At 41.3% G+C, this 20,961-nt stretch overlaps 1 protein-coding gene across 4 annotated transcripts in view; it reads left to right on the top strand.

The window, feature by feature from the left end:
* Nucleotides 1-20,961, top strand: part of lcor (ligand dependent nuclear receptor corepressor) — a 69,306-nt gene that overhangs the window by 19,238 nt on the left and 29,107 nt on the right. For 2 of the 4 annotated variants that reach the window (XM_067498060.1, XM_067498057.1), the window contains exon 2: nucleotides 16,974-17,039. In XM_067498060.1, coding sequence (XP_067354161.1) covers nucleotides 16,974-17,039 — 66 coding nt within the window. Of the gene's footprint in view, nucleotides 1-13,524; nucleotides 13,648-16,973; nucleotides 17,040-19,562; nucleotides 19,669-20,961 lie in introns of those variants that run through there. The other 2 variants (XM_067498059.1, XM_067498058.1) reach the window with 2 other exon arrangements.

The raw sequence follows: 20,961 nt of genomic DNA, 5'->3' as shown, positions 1-20,961 counted from the left end.
TTTGCAAAAAGGGAAATATTTATGGGCAGTTGTTAAAGCTCTCCTGGGCTCTGTGCTGTGTGTGAGTGAGAAGTAAGACGACTTAAAAGCAGCCATATGGCCATATCTGTGTGTGTGTGTGTGTGTGTGTGTGTGTGTGCTGGCAGTGCAGGTGTGTGAGGAGTTTTCACCCCCCCCCACAATCTTTTTCTCTCTCTATCTCCTGCTTTACAGCTTTGAAGCGAGCAAATCCAAACTGGTGCCATGTTTGTGGGAAGAAATCAACAACATGAAAAAATCACGAGTGGGGTTTTTAGTTTTAAGGTGGTAAAACACACGAGTTGCTAGAAAAAAAAATTCAATAATCTGTTACTGAATTCCAATATTTCCATCCTCAGCGGAAAACTTTTACAACCTTGATTAATTGCTCAGATATGTGGTTGTGGGTCCATGGTTCAACACAAATACACGGATCAGGAGCCTAATGACAGGAAACACTCGTTATTTTAAACTCAGATCTCTCTGATTCACATTTCTCCATTGGGCCACTGTGGTCACATGTTAATGATGTGCAATGTCCAAGGTTTAAAAACCGACTTTTTATTATGAAAACCCATCTCCAGTCGGACCTTTTTACTGTAGACTGTCTGTACACAGCTTGTTTATTAGGTCTCTTATTTGGATGTTAGAAAAGAAAATTATATTCTCACAACTTAGATTAAAAAAAAAAAATGGCAGCAAAGTGTTTAAAGCATCTGGAAAGAGCTCGGAGTTCTAACGTGACCTTTTGGTTTTCCGGCTAATGTCAGTGTTTCATGTGAAGGACAAAATAAAGAAAAGAGCAGCTCACGCTTTTACAGCTCTGACTGTGCGTCAGTCATTAAAACACACAGGAACCGTGTCACGACAGCAGATGGTCGCTGAGCTGTTTCAGGTCATGTGACGCACACAGGCTCAAAAATTAGATTTTTTTTAAATTTGTTTTTATGCCTCGAGTTGAACCCGACACGTTTGCAGCGGAGTCCTTCCTGTTGTTGTAAAGCCAGTGAGGCCGTAGACAAACAAAAAGCTCTTTACACGCGTTTCTTCCAACCAGAGCTTCACCCTAAACACAAGGCGTGAACGTACCATGCGGATCATCGCACAAACTCCTCTGCAGATATGTGCGAATTGTCTACAGCAGTCAACGTCCACTTGCTTGCGTGAGACTCGCCGTTGTCCGCCTTGTTGCTCGCCGACACCATCGCGGCCACCGTGGACCAGCATGCAACAGCTCAGCTGGCTTTTAGGATCTTTGGGTTTCTGCGACTTTAAATCCGTGTGGTTCTGGAGGAAGCATGAAATGTGGTTGGATGTTGCACTGAGAAACAATATGAGACTTTTCATACAGTATTTACAGTGAGTGCGTTAAGTGGCTCAGTGATTCTCAGACCTGCCTGGAATCTCGTCTCTAAAGAAAGTCTTTTTGCACAAAGTCAGTCTACACTGTATCTGCTATTGATGAGGAACATTATCGGTGAATTCTGCTCGAATGCAGCATATTCTGTTTAGTAAGCTGCTACATTTAGTCCCAGAAACGTTTGACTCCCGACTGCTGCGTGTTTTTAACTTTAGACGACAAAAGTACTGAATTAAGGCCCCCTCCCCCCGTCCCCCCGTCTCTCTTGTGAGACCACAATCTTTCTCTAAATACATCGATAAAAACTTCGATACCACCGTAGTGAGACAAAGATGTGCTGCAGGACTGGAAAAGAAATGTCGTCTCTAGGAGCATTTTCTGGTGTTGTCAACATTTCCTAATTATGTGAACAGAAAACATGATCTGGCTGCAAATATGCTGCTTCCAAATGTCCATGTAAACTTTAGTTGTATAGAAACATAGTTTTCATTCTTCTGTCTGTGAATCACACACTTTGTCAAACTGTAAGCAGCACAGCTTCATGTGAAAATCATATGATAACAAGCCCCCTCACATGCACAGACTGCAAACATTGTATATAACCCCCCCCCCCCCCCCCCCCCCCCCACACACACACACACACACACACACACACACACACACACACACACACACACACACACACACACAGCAAAGTCCAAAAAAATGTCTTTGTTCCATCGGCTCAGGGCCTCTGACTGTGTTAACTCGCACAGATTTCAACCATTCGTCACATCTGCCTGATGATGTGGAGACTAAAAGACGTTAAATGATCTGTGTGTGTGTGTGTGTGTGTGTGTGTGTGTGTGTGTTTGTTACTGCTTAGGCAAATATATTTACATGAGCAAACGGCTGTTAACCACTTTTGATTTTGTTGCTCAAAGTAAAGTTTTTCTAATATTCAGTTGTTTTCCTGCAACAACTCAATGCATCTTTGTTGTTGTGTAAATGTGACCCATTAGTGAGCAGTTGTCCCGTTTCCCACCTTAAGTACCCAAACGAGTCCTGACAGTATCACATCATAGATATATAGATAGATATTTCTCAGAATCTGGTCAGGATTAGGACTTTTAGCAGAATGTGGTTGCAGTTTAACCCTGAAATGTCCATCATAATCCTGTCGAAAGACTTTTCTAAAGACTTTTACACACAGAGCTTTTCATTCCTGCGTCTTGCTGCTTTCTTGCCACAGTTGAAGCTGATTTGTTTCTCTGCCTTCCACTTTTCCCTGGTCACTGCCAATAGTGACAGTGATATAGACCTTTTCTTGTCTGTCGCTCTGTACATACGAATTGAAGGCCATTGGAACATTTTCACTGCTCACGATGTCTTGATTTTTTTTTTTTTTCTTCCTCTCAGGCCTGACAGCAGATAACACTGCTGTAAAGTGGTCGGCCTCTAAGCTCAGAGCTGAGGAGTTCTTATTGATATTTATGTGCATGTGCACGTGTGTGTGCGTGTGTGTTTGGCTTTAATGAACTCTAACAATAATTTGTTAGTGAACCCAAACCTTGAGTACCTACATGTTGGACCAACAAACTGGGGTGAAATGAAGTGTTATATTTTGTTTGCAAGCTACTAATGAGCTCGTTAGGATGATAACAATATTTTCTGTGTTCATTATCACCATGGGAATGAATTTAAACATAAAGACTGGGATCCAAATTCTTAACATTGTTTAAAACATTACATATCTGTTAATTTGTATTTTTTAATGCTGTTTTTTTTTTTAGCCTTTTTTTTTTTTTTAATCAGATGTTTGTCCAGGTTTTGTCTTTATAAAAATCAGACAGTATCAGTAAAAAATGTATTTTGATTTACAATGTAAATCAATGCAAAATTTTCATTTTACATAATTTACATTGTTTTAGTTTGAGGACCAATTAGGAAATAACAAATACATAAATATGGTAAATGGGGTTTAATGTCGTACCGTGGATGTATATGAACATGCAGTGGAGCTGTAATTCTATTAGTGTAGTGAATGTAGTCTGAGGCCTGTAATTCCTGAACAACAAACTACTGTTTCACGTGTAATCACATCAAACTGCAGTCAAGGAGTCTGATCTGTTTAGTTGATTTCAAATGAAATTATCCAGCGAAATCTTACTGTGCCAAAACAAACAACAACGAAAAACGCACATCATCATTTTCAGTGTTCAGCTTCTTTTGCTCGACAAAAAAAATAACTTTTCCATCTTTGTAAGAAATTAAAGCATCATATTTTTTCAGATTTTTACTTCAAATTAAAGAGCAAAACTGTAGAGCCAATAAAATGTTACAGTTAATTACATTTGTTAACATTTGAAATGGAAATTAGAATTTCTTAAAACATCATTTAAAGCAGCACATTATTCTGCAAACATTTGTTACCTTTTATCTGAACAGATGACGTCATCTTTTTTAGCCAGATAATTGAGTACAGTGAAGGCAAAAGGTAACTTTAATGTTTTTTAATATACATGTACATTATGAAAACCAGTTGAAAGTAGTGAACTCACCCTTTAACAAGTTGGTAAATGTTCAAATTAAAGGAAAATATAAAATAAACATTTGCTTGTTTTAAAAGTGAAATAATGATTTAAATCAAATTTTAAAAAAAAATTCTGTGCTTTCGGTCAAAAACACAAACACATTTTGATACTTTGCTACACACCAGTGACTCATGCTGACAGGTGTAGGGAGAAAACAGTGCTCTGCCAAACTGGACTTTCTTCACATATTGGATAAAAATGTTCCTGTTTGAAACCTCCAGAAATGATATGTGAGCCCATTTAAGACATGGAGACGGGGAACTAGTGTTACTTTAGGTGATAATGAATTGAAGCCATTTACTGTGCACATACGGGCAACGAAAGATTCCCATTGAACACATTTTCCATCATCAACACTTACAGTAGGTGGGGAGCATAATATCACATTAGGACATGACTGGGACAAAATTGTCCTTGTGTAGCATTTGTTGTTGTCAGGGTTTCAGATACTGTGGCCACAAAAAAAGGAAACAAGTTTCTTTTTTTTTTTCTTTTCTTTTTTTTAACAAATAGGATTGAGTCTGACTTTCGTCCTGGGGTCTTCGATTTAGCTGCACAAGTGTAGCGTTCATGTGGTCTTAGCTGGACGTGGACGACTGTTTGCATTAATTTACCTCCTCGTAGATCAGGCAGGTTTTTGGATTGAAAATCCTAATGGCTTCTGTGGTCTCACTCTTATCCCTGTTCATCAATCAAGGCACGTAGCTCACTCACACACAATCATTTAGTGCACAACACACACACACACACACGCATGCGCACAAAAATAGAGTTAGTCAATCAGTCAGTCAGCGTGAGGCCTCAGTAAAAGCCTGCACCGTGTGTTTATGGAGGGGAGGGGGAGGAGACGGATGAAGGCTCACAGCGGGGCCATTTCTCTCCTGGCTGCTCCATCAGATCCATTGTGTCTTATTAAAAGAAAGAAGACGCCCTCTTCCTTTTCCAAATGCGATATAACGTAACTCTGCCTTAACTCTTCATACTGTCTGAGTGAATCATGCAGCCGACACCCAGACGCAGATGATTGCTGGTGTGGGTTCGTAGAAAAAAATGGCTGGAAATGGATGCTGCATATGAGTTTCAACTGTCAGTAACTGGACTTTGTTTGAATGACGCTCATGTGCCTTAACAATAATCTGGCTGTTATATTGGGAAGTGTTGCTTTTCTTCTAGTGTAGGTTGGTTGAACAAAATGGAAAGTCTGAATGTGTCATTTGGAGACATTCTTTCACTTTTTCTGCTCTTTCAGGCCCCAAGTGATGCATCACAGAAACGCTATTTTCCGCGTGAGCTTCGGTTGGTTACTTTATGCACAGTTAGATTAGATGTTATTGCATTGTGTTGCTGCAGAATTGTCTGAAAGGGACCGTTTGTTCAAGTCTGAAGGAGCCATTCGCATGTTAACGCTTTAAGTTTGAAGGCAGCGTGACAGAGTGACGTAGAAGTCAAAACATTTTAATTCCAAACGATGAACAACAATTTAATAATCAATTTATCTTCATGAACCTTTATTTTTGACTTAAGAGTTTAAAAAAGAGAGAAAGGGAAAAGAACTACGACCGAAATCTGTACAGAAACATTTGAATGCGTTAGAAACGACTTAATCACCTGATGAATTTTATTTAATTAAAAATAATTAAATCATTCATTGAATCCAGTTTTTCAGTAATGAAAAGCTGGATTTTCCATATTTTTGTTTTCTAATTTAAATGTTTTACTTTGACGGGCTGCTCAGGCCTGTGTGTGTGTGTGTGTGTGTGTGTGTGGCCTGAGCTATCTGAGCAGGTGTATTGCAAAGATGTAAAAGCACAGGAGGGGAGTAATTAAAGACAATGAACGTATATAAAGAGGGAGTGAAAAAGGAGGACAAGGGAGGCGGAGACAAGAAAAGAGAGACGGCACATTGTTTAAATACGAACTGAATGAAGCAACGTGGAGAAACGGGGAATAAAAGCATGAAGAGTGAAAATGGAAATAGAACAGTTTATGGAGGAAATAAAAGGGCATGAAATTGATTTAAAACGGAGGAATGTGGTGAGAGGAGGTGATATAAGGATAAAGGAGAATAGATAATCTGAGCAAATGGAAGCAAAAAGGAATGTGAGTGTGTCTTACTCCTCTTTTGTTATTTACTGTGTTCAGAAGGCTGCAGTGTCCCGAGCTGAAGGTCACGTTCCATCCATCCTCCCTTTGTATGGTTTTCTCTCTTAAACCCTCACACACACTCAGCAAATATAGCACCATAATGATCACATAAGCTCCGTGTGTGTGTGTGTGTGTGTGTGTGTGTGTGTGTGTGTGTGTGTGTGGCCTCTTGCTTTCTTTTTGTCTCATCCAACATTTAAATCTCGTGAGGAATGTACCCACGTGTCCCAGCAGGTCGAGAGGAGAGGAGACGGGGGGAAGAAGAGCAAGAGGTTTAGTCCACAGTCAACCTTTAAACCAACAGAAATCTGGTGTTGGAACAAACTCTCCAACACCAAGAGGAAAACATTCAGCTCCTGGTTTGGTTTTTTCGAGCCGTCTTTACTCTTCTGTGTCACCAAAACAAACGGCCCGAGGATATTGTGTGTTTGATTGGTGCCACACTTATTAAAGGTTAGGAATTAGGTTGTGTTAAGGGGTTAATGCAGGTGTGTTTTTTTTGTGTGTGAGAATTAAAAAATGGACGAGCATCGAAAGACACGTTTCAGTGTGTATCTGATGACAGGTGGCCACTTTTGTCGTTTTGAGCCCGTTATTGGTTACTTTGCCTCTTTTGGACGGTTTCAGAAGATTTTAGAGTAGTTTTTCATCTCGTGGTCATTTAATCTAAACAGAAACTTGAAGGGTTCCGGCCCACGAGGACCTCAGACTTATCAGAGACTCAATAATACACTCTCATCCTGCTCTTCCAGCTGAGTTGCAGCCCCTCCGATACAGAATAGTTGTCTTAAAACTTATTGAAGTTGTTTGTTCAGGAGTCTCAAAGCCAAGTTGGCGTCTCTACCTGTCTCATTCATTCTCCCACTTCACTTTGCCGTGAACAAGCTGAAATGTCAAATAAAATTCTTTAAAATGTTTAGGCCGGCTGAAAAACAGACTCCCCCCGGGTAAGGCATTAAATACGATCACAGCGGAGGCCTCACACCGGTGCACTCAGCTCCACTCTGCAACAAAAACCACGCGCACGTATCGGGTGCTTGGCGGAGAACCTCGAACCTCACCTTCAGCTTTAATCACTGGCATTAAACGCCCACCCTACACCTCCGCTGAGTTTGGACACGGGCTGGAGGTGGAGGATTGAGGCTGTTAGAGCTGAAAAGCCCCCCGCGGTGCGTTAGGTGGCCGAGGCCCTGCCTGCTCAAATTGGATTTTCTGCCTGTGCGTGTACGTCTGTGTGATGGTGCACTTCACTTACTTAGAGTAGATTTTTTACTTTTAATTTTTTTCACGTTCCTATTGACAATAGCAATCGTTGCAGTGTTTTAGTAACACTGCAACCTCGCAGTCAGAAAAGCCGAACTGAAAGCAGGAAACCGAGAGCAGCTCAAACCTGTGACCTTGCAGGTGCAGGATGATATGTCCATCACGTGACTGACATGTCATCGGTCACGTGACGGACATATCATGTGATACCTTTTGTATTGTCTCTTGTTCTGGTTCCTGATCGCTGTAATGCAGCTTCACTGCTGATTGGCCACTTTGTGATGTCCAAGACGCGAATGCTGGAGGACGCGGTCGGCCAACATTAGATGTTGTTAGCTTTTCATTTGAGCCCAGATGTTTCTCATTTGATAGAAGAAGGGCTCACTCGTTGGTGTGTGTGTGGAGTTTCTTCCTTTTTACCCATTATGCCTCACTCTCTCGGAAAAAATGCTAATTTAGATCATCAAATCCCCACCTCCCTTTTGCAAAGAGCTTGATAGTAATTACCAGCTGAAGACTGGGCTCAGAGGCCCTGTGTTAGTAGATAATGAAGAGGACAAAAGCTCAAGTTTCACAGCTATTTGTTGCTAACGAGGAGATTCAGCATGTGCTTGTTGACTCTCTTGCCACCGCCACAGAACTTTCCTGCAGTCTTTCTTTCAGTGCTGAAACTTTGACACGTGCCAGTGCCAGGATCCTGCGGTGAGGAACTGGAATCCACAGCCCTAAACAATGTCCTCACCTGCTCGGAGGCTAAAACACCGCCGTGGTTCGCTCTTTGTGGCTTTGTGGCTTGTTTCCGAGGCTGGTTTGGAACCAGCTTTCAGTCAAAGTGGCACTAAGAAGAGGGCAATGAAATTGGTTGGTCATATTAATAACATAATTCTACCGGAGGACAATAATCTAAAATGTGGCCAAGCAGACATCATCATCGTTGGCTCCATGAATTGAGCAGCTGCGGTTGAAAAATAGTAGCAACACATTCTTTATTTTGCACTTAACAGGTCCTCAGTAATTATGTAAATGGTCATTGTGCATAAATGCACTTATTAGTCATAAGTGAGCCAATCTGTTGTTTTTGTAATGTCAGTGATTTGACCCTTCAGGAAATGCCCCTGAATGCAAGGATGGATTGAAGGCTGTGCTGCCCCAAGTAAACAATTACCTCTCGGAGACTAATCTTCATCAGTGAAGGGGTAGTTGGTGATCTGGGGTCCATTAGTGCGAGGTGAGAGTGGCAGCCACAAACAGGATAAGGATTCAAGGCCGGAGCTGTGTCCGCGTGTCACCACCTCCAACCTGAAAGGCTTCTGTTTCCGGTAAATTGCAGGTTACCGCTCTTTAGAAAAAAGAGAGTCTTGAGTGCATGTTGGGGGAGGGGGAGGGTGGTGGGGGTGGGAGCATTTTAGAATCTTTTTATATTCATGCTGTGAACAATTTTGTTTTTTGTTTGGAAAGAATTCAAAGAGGTCGATGAGCAAGTAAATTGCTCCCCAGTTCTCACAAAACTGTCTGCAATTTGTTTCATTTCTTTTCATTAGTTTCTTTTTCATTCGTTTTTTTCTTTTTAGTCCAAATCCTTTTGTCTTGTGACCTCGTAGCTTAATGGAAGCCAGTTATGTGGCGCCGAACATGTGTTGGCCATAGAAACAAGAGACACTTGACTTTTTCGCGTGGCAGGTGAGAAGGATGCGACTTTTTGACGTGAACAGTCAGATCAAAGGTCTGAACATACTTCAGCAATGAATAAAAATGAAAGATGATGTGCTTTAATAGAGGATAAAAGTCTGAGGCTGTGCAGGGCAGGTTTCCAGGATTATTTAATGTTTTAACTGTGTCGATACGCTTCCTTCTCCAGTAAACACGACCAAAACATTGACCCACTTTAATCATCCTTCACACTTTCACATCATTCTGGGCTTTGAACAATTATGTTTTTTAACAATTAGCAAGGTCTTGAAAACCCACTAGAAAAACAGAGATGTGACTGAATGGTTTGACCTGAGTGCATGAGTGAGAATTAGGCTTTATGTGGTACACAGGGCTTTGCCCTCTGCTAAACAATGCAACTGCACCGATGCTGCCAGTGCTTTTCTCTCGTGTTGACAACAGCTCACCTCTCTTTTACATATTTCTGCATCGTCCAATATTTAAGTCTGAAATATTGTTGATATGTCTTTAGCCCCAGGTGACGCTATTTCACCAAACCCTCGTGTCACGTTCAAAGCGTTGGATTGGCTTTTGTGACCTGTGTCGCCCAATCCCAGGCTTAACTGATGTGAATCTTGGCTCGGAAACAAACGTCACATGACTCTGTCGCTGCAGCTTGTTTGTTGGACAACAGCTTGTCATCCTGTTTAGAGATTTAGAGATTTCACATCAGATTTCCTGTCTCTTTAAATAAATGTTATGGACCTCGCTGTGCCTCAAAATAGTTGAAAAATTATAAAGCTGAATTTATTCATGTCTTAACCAGGTGTTTGTGTTTTATTCCGGTTTATTTTTAACTTGGAACATTCATCTATTTATTTCTTCAAATACAGTTCATCACTTCGTTTTCTGCAAAACATCACTCAGCAACCAACTTCATTTGAAGAAGTACGATGAATACTAATACCTTGTAAACTACGTACTATTCCCCCAAACTAATCTAATTAACACACATTAATTTGCGTGCACACACACACACACACACCATCTCCAACTCTCTTTTCATTGTTTTCAATTTGTTTCTCGTTAGCACCATCATACGCCTGCACCTCCTTCCTTTCTCGCTTTGTTCTTCTAACTGGGTGCTGAGAGAAAGACAGAACACACAAAAAAACAAATTAGGTGGGGGTGGAATAGGGTGGGGGTGGCGGTGGGGGGGATCAAATTGCAGTAAAATCCAAGCAGGAAGCCCCGAATCCATAGCAGAGGGCCTGGGCAGAAAGGTAATACTTTGAAATATTTCCAGGTGCCGGCACCAGGAGCAAAGAACCGAGGGCGAAAGGAAACACAGAGGCCATTTTCATCCTCCTTCCTGCTCTCTACCACATAATGAAATAATTAGATAATTAGAGGAGTAATTGGACTGATTCTTTTTTTTTTTTTTCCTTTCCTCCCGCTGTGACGTCTACTTGGCTGCAGAAATGAGCAAAGGGAACAGAAAAGGGAGCACAGATTTAGAGCAGCACCGCACCCAAGCTCAGGCCTGAGCCAGGGCAGCGGGAAGCAGGGCTGTTGGGGGGGCTCCAGCCCCTCTACAAAGCAAAGCAAAGCAAATTTGTAAAGTGAAAAGCTGTGTCCTTACCAACCTTATTCAGTAGTTATTAACCTTTGACAGGGTTTCTACCCAGAATGCAGTGTGATTGTGGAGTGTAAAGTTGTGAAAAATTTCTCATAAATGAAGAAAACTGCCTGAACTCACGTCTCTGTTGTTGCTCTGAGGTTGTTTCCATGGCTACGGTCCGTCCATTGCGTCGAAATGAGGACCCAACATTGTTTTGACCAGGGCGTTTGCATCTTCAGCATCAGCCTGCTCTACACGCTTTGTGCAGCGATATGCAAAGTGATTGGTTGGACACGAGCAGTTTGTGGCTGTGCTCCATCTTTTCTCCGAGTGTGACCGGCTCCACTATGGGGCAATATGATGTCAAATCTCCTAATTCTCGTTTTGTGATGGTGTATATTCTCCGGTTGACTGACTTTCTCATGTGGCACCATCCAATTTTGATTGCTTTTACTGTGTTAACAAGCGCGTGTGTGTGTGTGTGTGTGTGTGTGTGCGCACTACTGGTGTGTTAGTCACAGAAATAGCTGCCACTGCACATCAGCCTCCTTTGAGCTCATCACCGGATACTTCAGAGAAAGAGATAAGATTAGGGACTTGCTTTCCAGAGGAGCCGTCTGATTGAATCGACACACAACATTTAGGTTGTGTGTATTTTTGCTTTTCTGTACATGTGCTCGTGTTTACGTCCCTTGTGTTGTCACGGCCAATGATGCAAATATTTGCTTTATTTATTTACCTCCTAATTCGCCAGGACACACACGTTTAAACACGCACAAACATATTGTACAAACACACACTCAACTGCCTCTTTATTAGGTTCACCTCTTCAACTGCTTGTTGATGCCAATCACATGGCAGGAACTCAATGCATTTAGGCAGGTAGACATAGTTGTAACAATCTGCTGAAGTTCAAAGTTCATCAGAATAAGGAAGAAAGCTTGTTTAGGTGACTCTGAATGTTCATTTTAGACAGTTTTTATAGAGTCTGGCTGAGAAACAGCCAGTGAGCAGTATTTCTACAGGCCAGAATGGCCGGACTGGTTGAAGCCGGTAGATGGGCTACAGCAACAGCAGATGTGCCATGTGCCACTCGTGTCAGCCAAGAACAGGAAAGTAAAGCTTGAAATCACAAGAGCTCAACAAAATCGGACAAAATGTTGCCTGGTCTGATGAGTTTCACCTCGCTGCGACATTCAGAAGGCAGCATGGATGCATCCAGCTCTGTGCCGATGACTCAGATTGGTGTCGTAGTAGTGTGGGGGATATTTTCTTGGCTCACTTCGGGGCCCAAACTTTAAATGTCACAGTCTGCCTGAGTTTTGTTGCTGACCACGTCCAACCCGCTATGACCACAGTGATCCCATCTTCTGATGGCTACTTCCAGCAGGATAACTCATCATATCATAGATCATTTGAAACTGCTTTCTTAAATACGACCATGGGTTCACTGTACACAAATGGCCTCCGCAGTCACCAGATCTCAAGTATTATCTCCAGCTCCTTGTCGGTGGTGGTTGTGGCTGTTGGTAAACAACCTTTTACATTTCATTTTATTCTCACTAAGACGCAAACCCAGTTGAGAAACACTTTCACTGAAGTTTGTTTCCTGCAGAGAGAAAAGAGGATTTAGTTGATCTTTCCTCTGCTGTGATGTTTGTGAATCACTGCTCTGTCTTTGTTCGCGGGGTCTCTGTGTTTCAGCATTCATACATTTAAACAACTTTTCACACGGGAAGGATGTGAACCTGGGCCAACGACACGCATCACAAGATGGTGTCGTTATGAATATAGCTTTTATGAGTCCTGCCTCTTTATTTGCCGTGAACTTAGGTAAATAAAGATAAAGAGAGAAAGAAATTCATTACGGCCTCTGATGCTGCCTTTCCTTCAGGCACAAGAAACTAATTAAATATGTTATGACAGTTACTATACTGTTGACTTATATCTAGTCATTTTTCAATTTACAGGAATCCTCAGCAAACGGATTCAAAAAATGTTTTAAGAACCACAACAAAAATAATTGATCTGCTTTCTGATCTGAATCTGCATAGTTACACGGAGATTTGTGGCAGAACTATTACATTAATGTAAGTGTAGTAGTCTGTAGTAAAAGAGCATCAAGAGAAATCCTCAAAACGATCTCCTAAACCACATCATGAACGAATCGCTCAATCCTTGGTCCACAATTTTAATTTGCGCAAAATTAGATTAAGATGGTTATCGGGATATGTTGCTAGCAAACAAAAATAACAACACAGACAGCATGGTCCTTGTTGATGGCGAGTCGGGAAATTTGTTGAGCCGAAATTTTAAAAAATGGTTGTATCCACAGTAAATCATACACCGGACTTCTCCAGCCAATCATATTCATGCATCTGTACAGTCTGTTTTTATAACCTGCCACTGATGGCCTCCAGCCAAAGTAATAATCCGCTGCAACATCCTCTTATCGAGCTTTTGGTTGCAGCATTCATTGCATCTAAATTCCCCTCGTACCGATTCACACCACTGGTAACCCCTGTGCTTTTGGAGATGACCCCCGGTAAGAAATTTATACCTGGTCTTGTCAAGGTGTCAAGAATAAAGACTTTAATGCATCGACCACAAACGGCGTCGGGTCTGAGGTGTTGGCTTTAGTTGGCTTGTTGATCCTCCCCATGTCTACCTTACATGTGGTCTCACCTCCTCTTGCCTTGAACCCAGACCTCTGTTAGGGTTAATTAGGTATTGATTGTTCCTGTTCCAAAGGCTTTGGTCATGCTAAATTATTAATGCTCATGCAGCACTATATTTAGCTTAGGTCCAGTGGCCAGAAGAAGGCAGGAGAGGCTGTTTCCTCGTCAACCTGCTGGTTTCCTTACTTCTCCTTCCTGTCTCCTCCTCTCAGATTCATTGCTCTGCCTCTCTGTCGACTTCCTCTTCCACGGCTGCTGGAAATGTGAGAGATGCTGTTTCTGCACTTGATTGTACGTGTGCAGGTCAGCGCTTTGATACGACAGGCGTACCCTCAATGGGTATGTGTTTCGATGTTGTAGTTCCTGGATTACCCTGCTGGCATGTCTGCACTGAGGCGCATAAATCTCTCCCTTCGATTGATTTCTACAAAGACCTGACTGATAAATGTGTCAGGCCAGTTCTTCTTTACAATAAATGTATTGCATCTTTGCTACCCAGCAACCGCTGTCAGTCCTACGTCCTCTCACAGGTCTTTGCCTTCGTGTTCCCCTATGTTTCCCCTGGCTGTTGGTGTTTCGGGTGTTTTGGCCATTGAAATGTCTGCATGAAACATCTGGCACTCATTCACAATTGACAGCACAGAAGTCTTGTTTTAACGTCTACACTTAATGAAAACTGCACGTTTCGCAGCACTGAGTTACTAAGAAACTAACTCCTGTTGTGTTTAACATTATGAAATCAGTGTGGTGTATATACAGAAGTGACTGCATTTATGTTTGTGATTTTACTTCCTCAAAAAGGTGGATTCCTTCCATAAAAGCAAACAAAACGACACAGTGGAGTTTCAGGAATTTGGAGCAGCTTTATGTTTCATTTACAGAATCCCAGATGCCACTGTGTGTGTGTGTGTGTGTGTGTGTGTGTGTGTGTGTGTGCGTGTGGTTTCTCTCCTTACCATGTCATGTGTGAATGGGCTCTGTGTGTTCACTAACTGACCTACATTTCTGGAGCTTTTTTGCTTGCGCCTCAGGAGACTCGGTCGCTGTTATCTCATCTAACCAATCACATCCCCTAATCTTATTTGTCCAATCTCATCCTTGATTCTCATCTGTCTTGTTGTAGCTCCGGCCGTGCGTCCTCTACTGTGCACTGGCTGCAGTTGGAAGTGAATTTGTGACCTATACTGTCCTTTTTTTTCTTTTAACAGTGAGGATGCTCCATCCCGTCCCAAATAGCACGGGGTCTGTGTAACTTTGGCTTTCTCTCAGGATGCAGCACTGCAACACTAACAATCCCCCTCCCTTCCCCCATGCTTGACTTGAAAGGAGAGCAGAGTTTTCTGTGCATATTAGCAGCTGGAAAGGAGGGAAAAATTGAAGCTTTTGAAAATTCTTTGAAGCTTTAGTGTTTTTGTTATCAAAGCATCCTTTGCTGGCCACATGAATTTTGTATGTGCAGGTTTAAGTGAACTTTGTTATGTGACTGTGTTTGTGTGTGGGGTGGGGGGTGTTTTCCACTGTATGCAGTTCTTGTAATTTTAGTAAAGAGGGAAAACGATTATTATAATAGATTGAAGTAATGGTATAAACATACCAACAATCCTTTTCACAGAGGAAAATTGTTTTTTGACCAAATTTTTCCCAATATAGCTCTAAAAGTTGCCAAAAAAAAATCACCCAAAAAATTTTTAGCCCAGTTGCCCGTTTGAGTTCTCTCTCTCTGTGCATTTGTGTGTGTGTGTGTGTGTGTGTGTGTGCCATCATATCATCACCACATGACAGCTTTGTTGAATTTACAGGATACATTTTCTCTGAAAAAGTGAACAAACGTGACAAATGTAAAAGACAATGAACCTCAGCATTGATGTAATGTAATAAAGACCTCGTAGTTAGTATGAGGTTAAAGAGCCGTCTTCTATCTTACATCCATATTCAGTGTTTTACTTGAATGGTCTTATTGAGCAAAGTCAGCCATATGATCTCAATCACATGTTTAAATGCTGAGCACAAACACACAATATGGCTGCAGCACAGGCCTGAAAGATACAATGCGTCTGCAGCTGTGTGTAGCTGTGAGACTGCAGCCACTGACCATGAAGCATCAAACATCAAATAATACCGGAGTTTACTGTATGTTAATTTGAACAATCCTGACCTGATGGTCAATGTGTAAAATCAGGTGAATATAGATAAACTCCTAAGACAAACTACACATTAAAGCTGGCTTGATATAAAGTTATGCCTTTATGGAAGAGTTCTCCAAACTTTACAGGACATTTTGGTGACTTGGTGGCTTATTGGCTCATCTGCTGTTGATGACAGGAAATGAAAGCTATCACATATGTTACGACTCTTAGCACTGAAATTGTCTCAACTCCTTCAGTCATTGGTGCAATATAAGCAGTCACATAAAAAAAAATGTATTCATAACTAAGCAGTGGTCTTGTGTTACTAGTTATCGCATTGAAACCTATAAAAACGCAGCTGCAGTCCTTGCATCTTTGACCTTCTTCCTGAGCTGAAGTGGTGTTGCTACTGTCATGAGGTTGGCCGTAATGATTTTCTAACAGAGAAACACATTTCCATGCTTGCTCTGCTTCATCAAACTAGTTTATTCCGGCAATGTGAAGTATTTGGCCTCAGACCTTCACCCTCTACACTGAGACAAGTGAACAACACTTGAACTACATGTGAACATATGCATTGTGTGTGTGTGTGTGTGTGTGTGTGTGTGTGTGTGTGTGTGTGTGTGTGTGTGTGTGCGTTAACCTCTCCCTTCATGGCTAAAAACACACTTGCACATTAAGGCACATGCACACATCTTTGTCTCCATTTCTCTCTGACGGCCTCCATTTCCATTTATTGGAGGATAAGGTGGGGGTGGGAGAGAGGGGGAAGGGGGGGGTCAGGTTGAAAATTGCAATATGTATTTATGTTTCTCTGTATGCAGTTGCTAAGCAACAGGAGAACGAGGGTATTTACAGTTAACATAAAGTGAGTGACATTAGCTTGGTTGTATTAGAGGTAAAGCGCTTATTTGCTTTAAGAGCTGGGAAGAAAGACGTGTGTGTGTGTGTGTGTGTGTGTGCGTGTGCGTGTGTGTCTTCTGCTTCTGCACCCTCTCTGTATAGGTGTGTGTGTGTGTGTGAGTCTATTATGTGTATATGCATAATAATCACTCACCCTGCCTGCCTTTGTAGATATTTTAGTGTGTTTCTGTTTGTGTGTGTCCAAAAAGCTTTTGCGCAGCCTTGTGAATTTCTGGTTTTCATGTTATCCGATTATCTGTATGTGCCTAATAGAGCTATTGTCTAAATGTATGCACATGTGAGTGTGTGTGTGTGTGTGTGTGTGTGTGATGTTGTTTTCACAATTCTAAAAACATGTTTATTTACACATTAAATTCACCACATGACTTGGGCGACTTTGTCTTTGAATGTTTTGTTTTTCATCACGTCTGGACTGTGCATCAGCAAAACATGCCCTGTGGGAAAACCCCTTTGTCATTTATGTTCCTCGCCATTCAAAGATAAAATAAGAGTTTTCAACATCCTTTATAATATTTTGATTATGTGAATTTTATTTTGAAAAACAAAATAATTACTATAGTAAACATGTCACGATTCGTTAACATAGCATCTCCTCTCTTCATCTCCTTTTCACAGGGTTTGAAAGCATCTTGGAAGGCTTGTTTGGGCCGGGACTATTCAAAGACATCACTCTTTTCCAAGGTAAACGTGCTCAAACACACGACCACACCCATGAATGCTTACACATTTGATACGGATTTATACGAACAAAATGTCAGTTTTATTTGGAAAATTTGGCTGGTAGCAAAGAAAATAACTGAAATGAATTGATCGATGCAAAAAAACAAAATATTGTATTGAACAGTGCTTTTTACAAGACTGAACTGCGTTTTGTCTTTTACATCTTAGCTGTGCTTTGTAAAAATTAATTGTTACAGTATCTGAATCGCTTTTTTACTGAGTCGGCCACATCAGTACTAATGTACTAGAAACAGAGTGAGCAAAATCTCTCTATCTACTGATCCTTCCAATTTACACATAGTCTACATAGCATGATTCACTGTAAAACAGCCTGTTAAAATTCCACCAAACACCAGCTGAATGTTATGTAGGTGCTTCCTGAAGGTCGTCCTTATTGATTTTTGATAAGCTGGTAAATGGAAAAACTTTATTTTATTTTATTTTTTAAATGACCAAAATGCACCTGCTAAAACAGCATCTGTGATCAGCCATGTGTGCAGGAAGGGCTCACTTGATTGGTCAAACACGAGCCAACGCAGCACCAGCAACTGCCGTTTAAGGGGGAAATAATGGGGATTCGACTGATTGCTTTGGGAGCATATTATTTTGTGTGTTTTGAGATTTTTTTTAATGGGAGAAAATAAGCGTTTAGATTGAGAATAGGGGTCAGTTCATCCAAATGAAGTCTGTTTGTCAATTTGCTCTGCACTGTGAGATCTGCCAGGTGACGCAGTAAAAGACGCTAAGTCCAATCTCAGCAAGCTGTGCAGTAATTTCCCAACGGCTCTTTCTGTGGGTTAAATTCATTTTGGAAGATAAAAGCTGCTGTCAGAGTTGAAAAACAGCCCGTGTTACCGCAATTTGCCTGCAGGAAAAGTTGGAAATGCATGTTTCATTAGATATTACAAAAGCCTGTGGACTCACCACAGATCAATATAGGAATACATAAAGTCATATGGACTGTTGCCTGGCTTCAGTGGTGGCACAATGCAAACAGAAAACAAGCCCTTGAAGGGGTGTAGTTCTGGGGGGGGAGGAGCTACAGGGTGGGATTAATCCTCGTGTCAGTCACGTGTCAGTCAACTATGTCATGTCAATGTTAATTTAGTATTAGTGTTGACCGGCTTTTTACCGGTTGAGACCATCAGCACTTCCTGTCAGGCTTTTATTTGCTACCATGAACCTCACAAAATCACAAAAAAACCAGAAAAGGAATCTGCTTTAAACTAGTGTGCACATTGTGCAGGGTACAGATTTGGGATGCAGCCTCTGCCTCTACAAAATGAGGGCGACATGCTGTCCTGAAGTCATGTGACCCCTCCCCCACCAACTTAAGGCATTTTTAGAATATTTCAGGCTACATTATTTTCCCTCATGCATTAGACTGAGACACGTGCACGCTCAGACTAAAACCAGCACCTAGACACAACTAGCTAACTTCCATTTGTGAAACACAAGAAGACACAAATTCCATTTTGTGGTGTTGACACGTTGACACACCAAAGCTACTGAATGCCTCATGAATTATTGTCCCTCATCTTCCTCCATGTCACTTATTAGTGTTTTCCTGCATTTACCACAATTCCCTGGGCCCCCAACACACTCGCTTGTTGCCTTTGCAGCAGCTGTCGTCATTCACACGTTCATAGTGTGTCAGGTGTTCATTAGTTGTTGACTGTCACACGTCACTGACCACGTCATTAAGAAGATCTTTAGAAAAAAAAATCTTTAATCTGTTTTTCCTGGTTTACCCACTGTCCCTTTGCCAGTTCAACATCTAATGCCTAAGACTAATTTCTGCTCCAATCGTTGAATCGAAAGTTTTGGAAAGATGTCAATCTTGGCATCCGACCCTAAAACTTAATGTTTTACTTCAGATATTGTATTAACCTCCAGAACTAGTGCACCACATGTTTGGTTTCATTTTTAATTTTTTTACGTTTTCCCATCTTACTACATATTTTAGGGAATTCATTGTTGGTTTGTTGTCTGCATGGGGATTGTTAAAAACAGATTAAATCAGAAAACTTCAGAAGTTATGTCTGAATTCTAAAACAGCCCTTTGAAGTAAACACCACTGGTCAAATGTCCCAAAATTTGTCTGCAAGTCCACGGATACACAAACACACAGACGGAGAGTGTCCTCAGTAATGTGCTCATACATTTTCATATCTCACACACACACACACAACACAATCATTATAGGTTTAGTCAATCCATGCTCCTGTTACTGTGCCACCTTCCCTGTCTTACGTCCTTATCGTGCACAAACTCACATGCACTGTAAAAGCTGTGTAGAAACCTTGTTATGCATCTGAAGTCAGGTAACTGCAGCAGAAATCTATACTCAGTATGATGTTGAGGAAACCAGGCTGCTGAAGAAACAGTAACCCCATTAATTAAGTGCATGTAAACACATTGACTGATGAGCAGAAACACAAATGCTTAAAGATTGATTGAAACAGTGTCAATGTCTTCCTCCAGCTCACCAACTCTCTCTCTGACACACACAGAGAAGCCCGACTTCTGTGAGGGTGGGGGTCACTTTATCAGTCGGACTGCAGCTAATTGGCACCTTCCCAGAGACATTGTAAGTGGCACAACCACAGGGTTAAAACTGTGCTCACCTTTGACCTTTTCGATACAGTGAGAGACAGCACAGACTGTGCTTTTGTGTGTGTCTCACTGGAATGTGAAGCTGCAATACATAAAGATTTGGTCCTGTTTAGTTTGAATTGCTGATCGTACACACACATAAAGAAAAGCAGTTCAATTTGTCTCTGTGCACAAAGGCTCTGAAGACCTTCTGAAGCCACTGCAAATTAAGCAGAATAGATTAATATAAAGTGAAGGATGATGAAAATGTTCCACTGTCCTCAGGGCTCATGAAACCCTTTCAAAACAGATTCTTTTCTTAGCAGATGAAAAGGTGACATTTTGGAGATGGGAGGTTCTGATCTGACATATACTGTATGTTCACAGAATATTCTGACCATATTGATTTTGTTCTTGTGTTTCTCTGTTCTCTCTCTGTGGAGCTGACTCGGCTGTCTTTTTTTTTTTTTTTTTGGTCTGTAACACACTCCTCTTTCTCCTCAGTCCTTCTCTCTCTCTCTATATGTTTCTGTCACTCTCCGGCAAAGTGGTTTCAGACTGAACTGAGGGATTTTAAAGGAAGTATAGTGCCATGGCAACAGCTCAGCTGTAACCAAGTCGGCAGCAGTTTCCTCTCTCACTTTTGCTCTGGCAGATCAGAAGGTGCTATACTGGTGAATTACATTTACATTCTGTAGGATGAATATAACCTACATAACTGTACAAAACTGAACTGAACTGATTCTCGCTGAACCTGAACTGACAGTTGGCATCATCATAATCCACCTTAAGCACAGAGCTAATATTAAGATCAGTGGTATTTGCTGAGGTTGTTGCAAATTATGATTATGCATAAATCTATAGTCTATTAAACACTATATATGGTTTAATAATATAATAATAATGTAGAATAATAATTTGATCTATTTTAATGTGGCATGGTGCTGTTAACATTTCCTGTGACCGTAGACTTATTGAGCATCAATCTCCCAGATTTGCTTCTATTTTGTGAGGAATTCTCGCCGCTTTAACCATCGGATATTTCCAACAAGCTCCTTGAGTAGTAAATTTTGCAGCTTTTTATTTACTGTAATTTCATAATGACAATTATCTGAAGAGCTGTGCAGAAAGTGGTGGAGCATAGCAGATGGTAGAAGAGCACAGAGGGCTGGGTGGAGCAGAGTGCATTGATTTTTGAGTATCATGCTAATTGCAGCTGTAATCAGACATCCTAAGAGCTTTTTCAGGTCCAGGTACTGAAGGTCTTATTTTAAAAATAAGTGTATAA

Source organism: Channa argus, chromosome 3, assembly GCF_033026475.1.
Source record: "Channa argus isolate prfri chromosome 3, Channa argus male v1.0, whole genome shotgun sequence".
NCBI classification, from domain to species: domain Eukaryota; kingdom Metazoa; phylum Chordata; class Actinopteri; order Anabantiformes; family Channidae; genus Channa; species Channa argus.
This window is presented reverse-complemented; position numbering and strand designations above follow the sequence as displayed.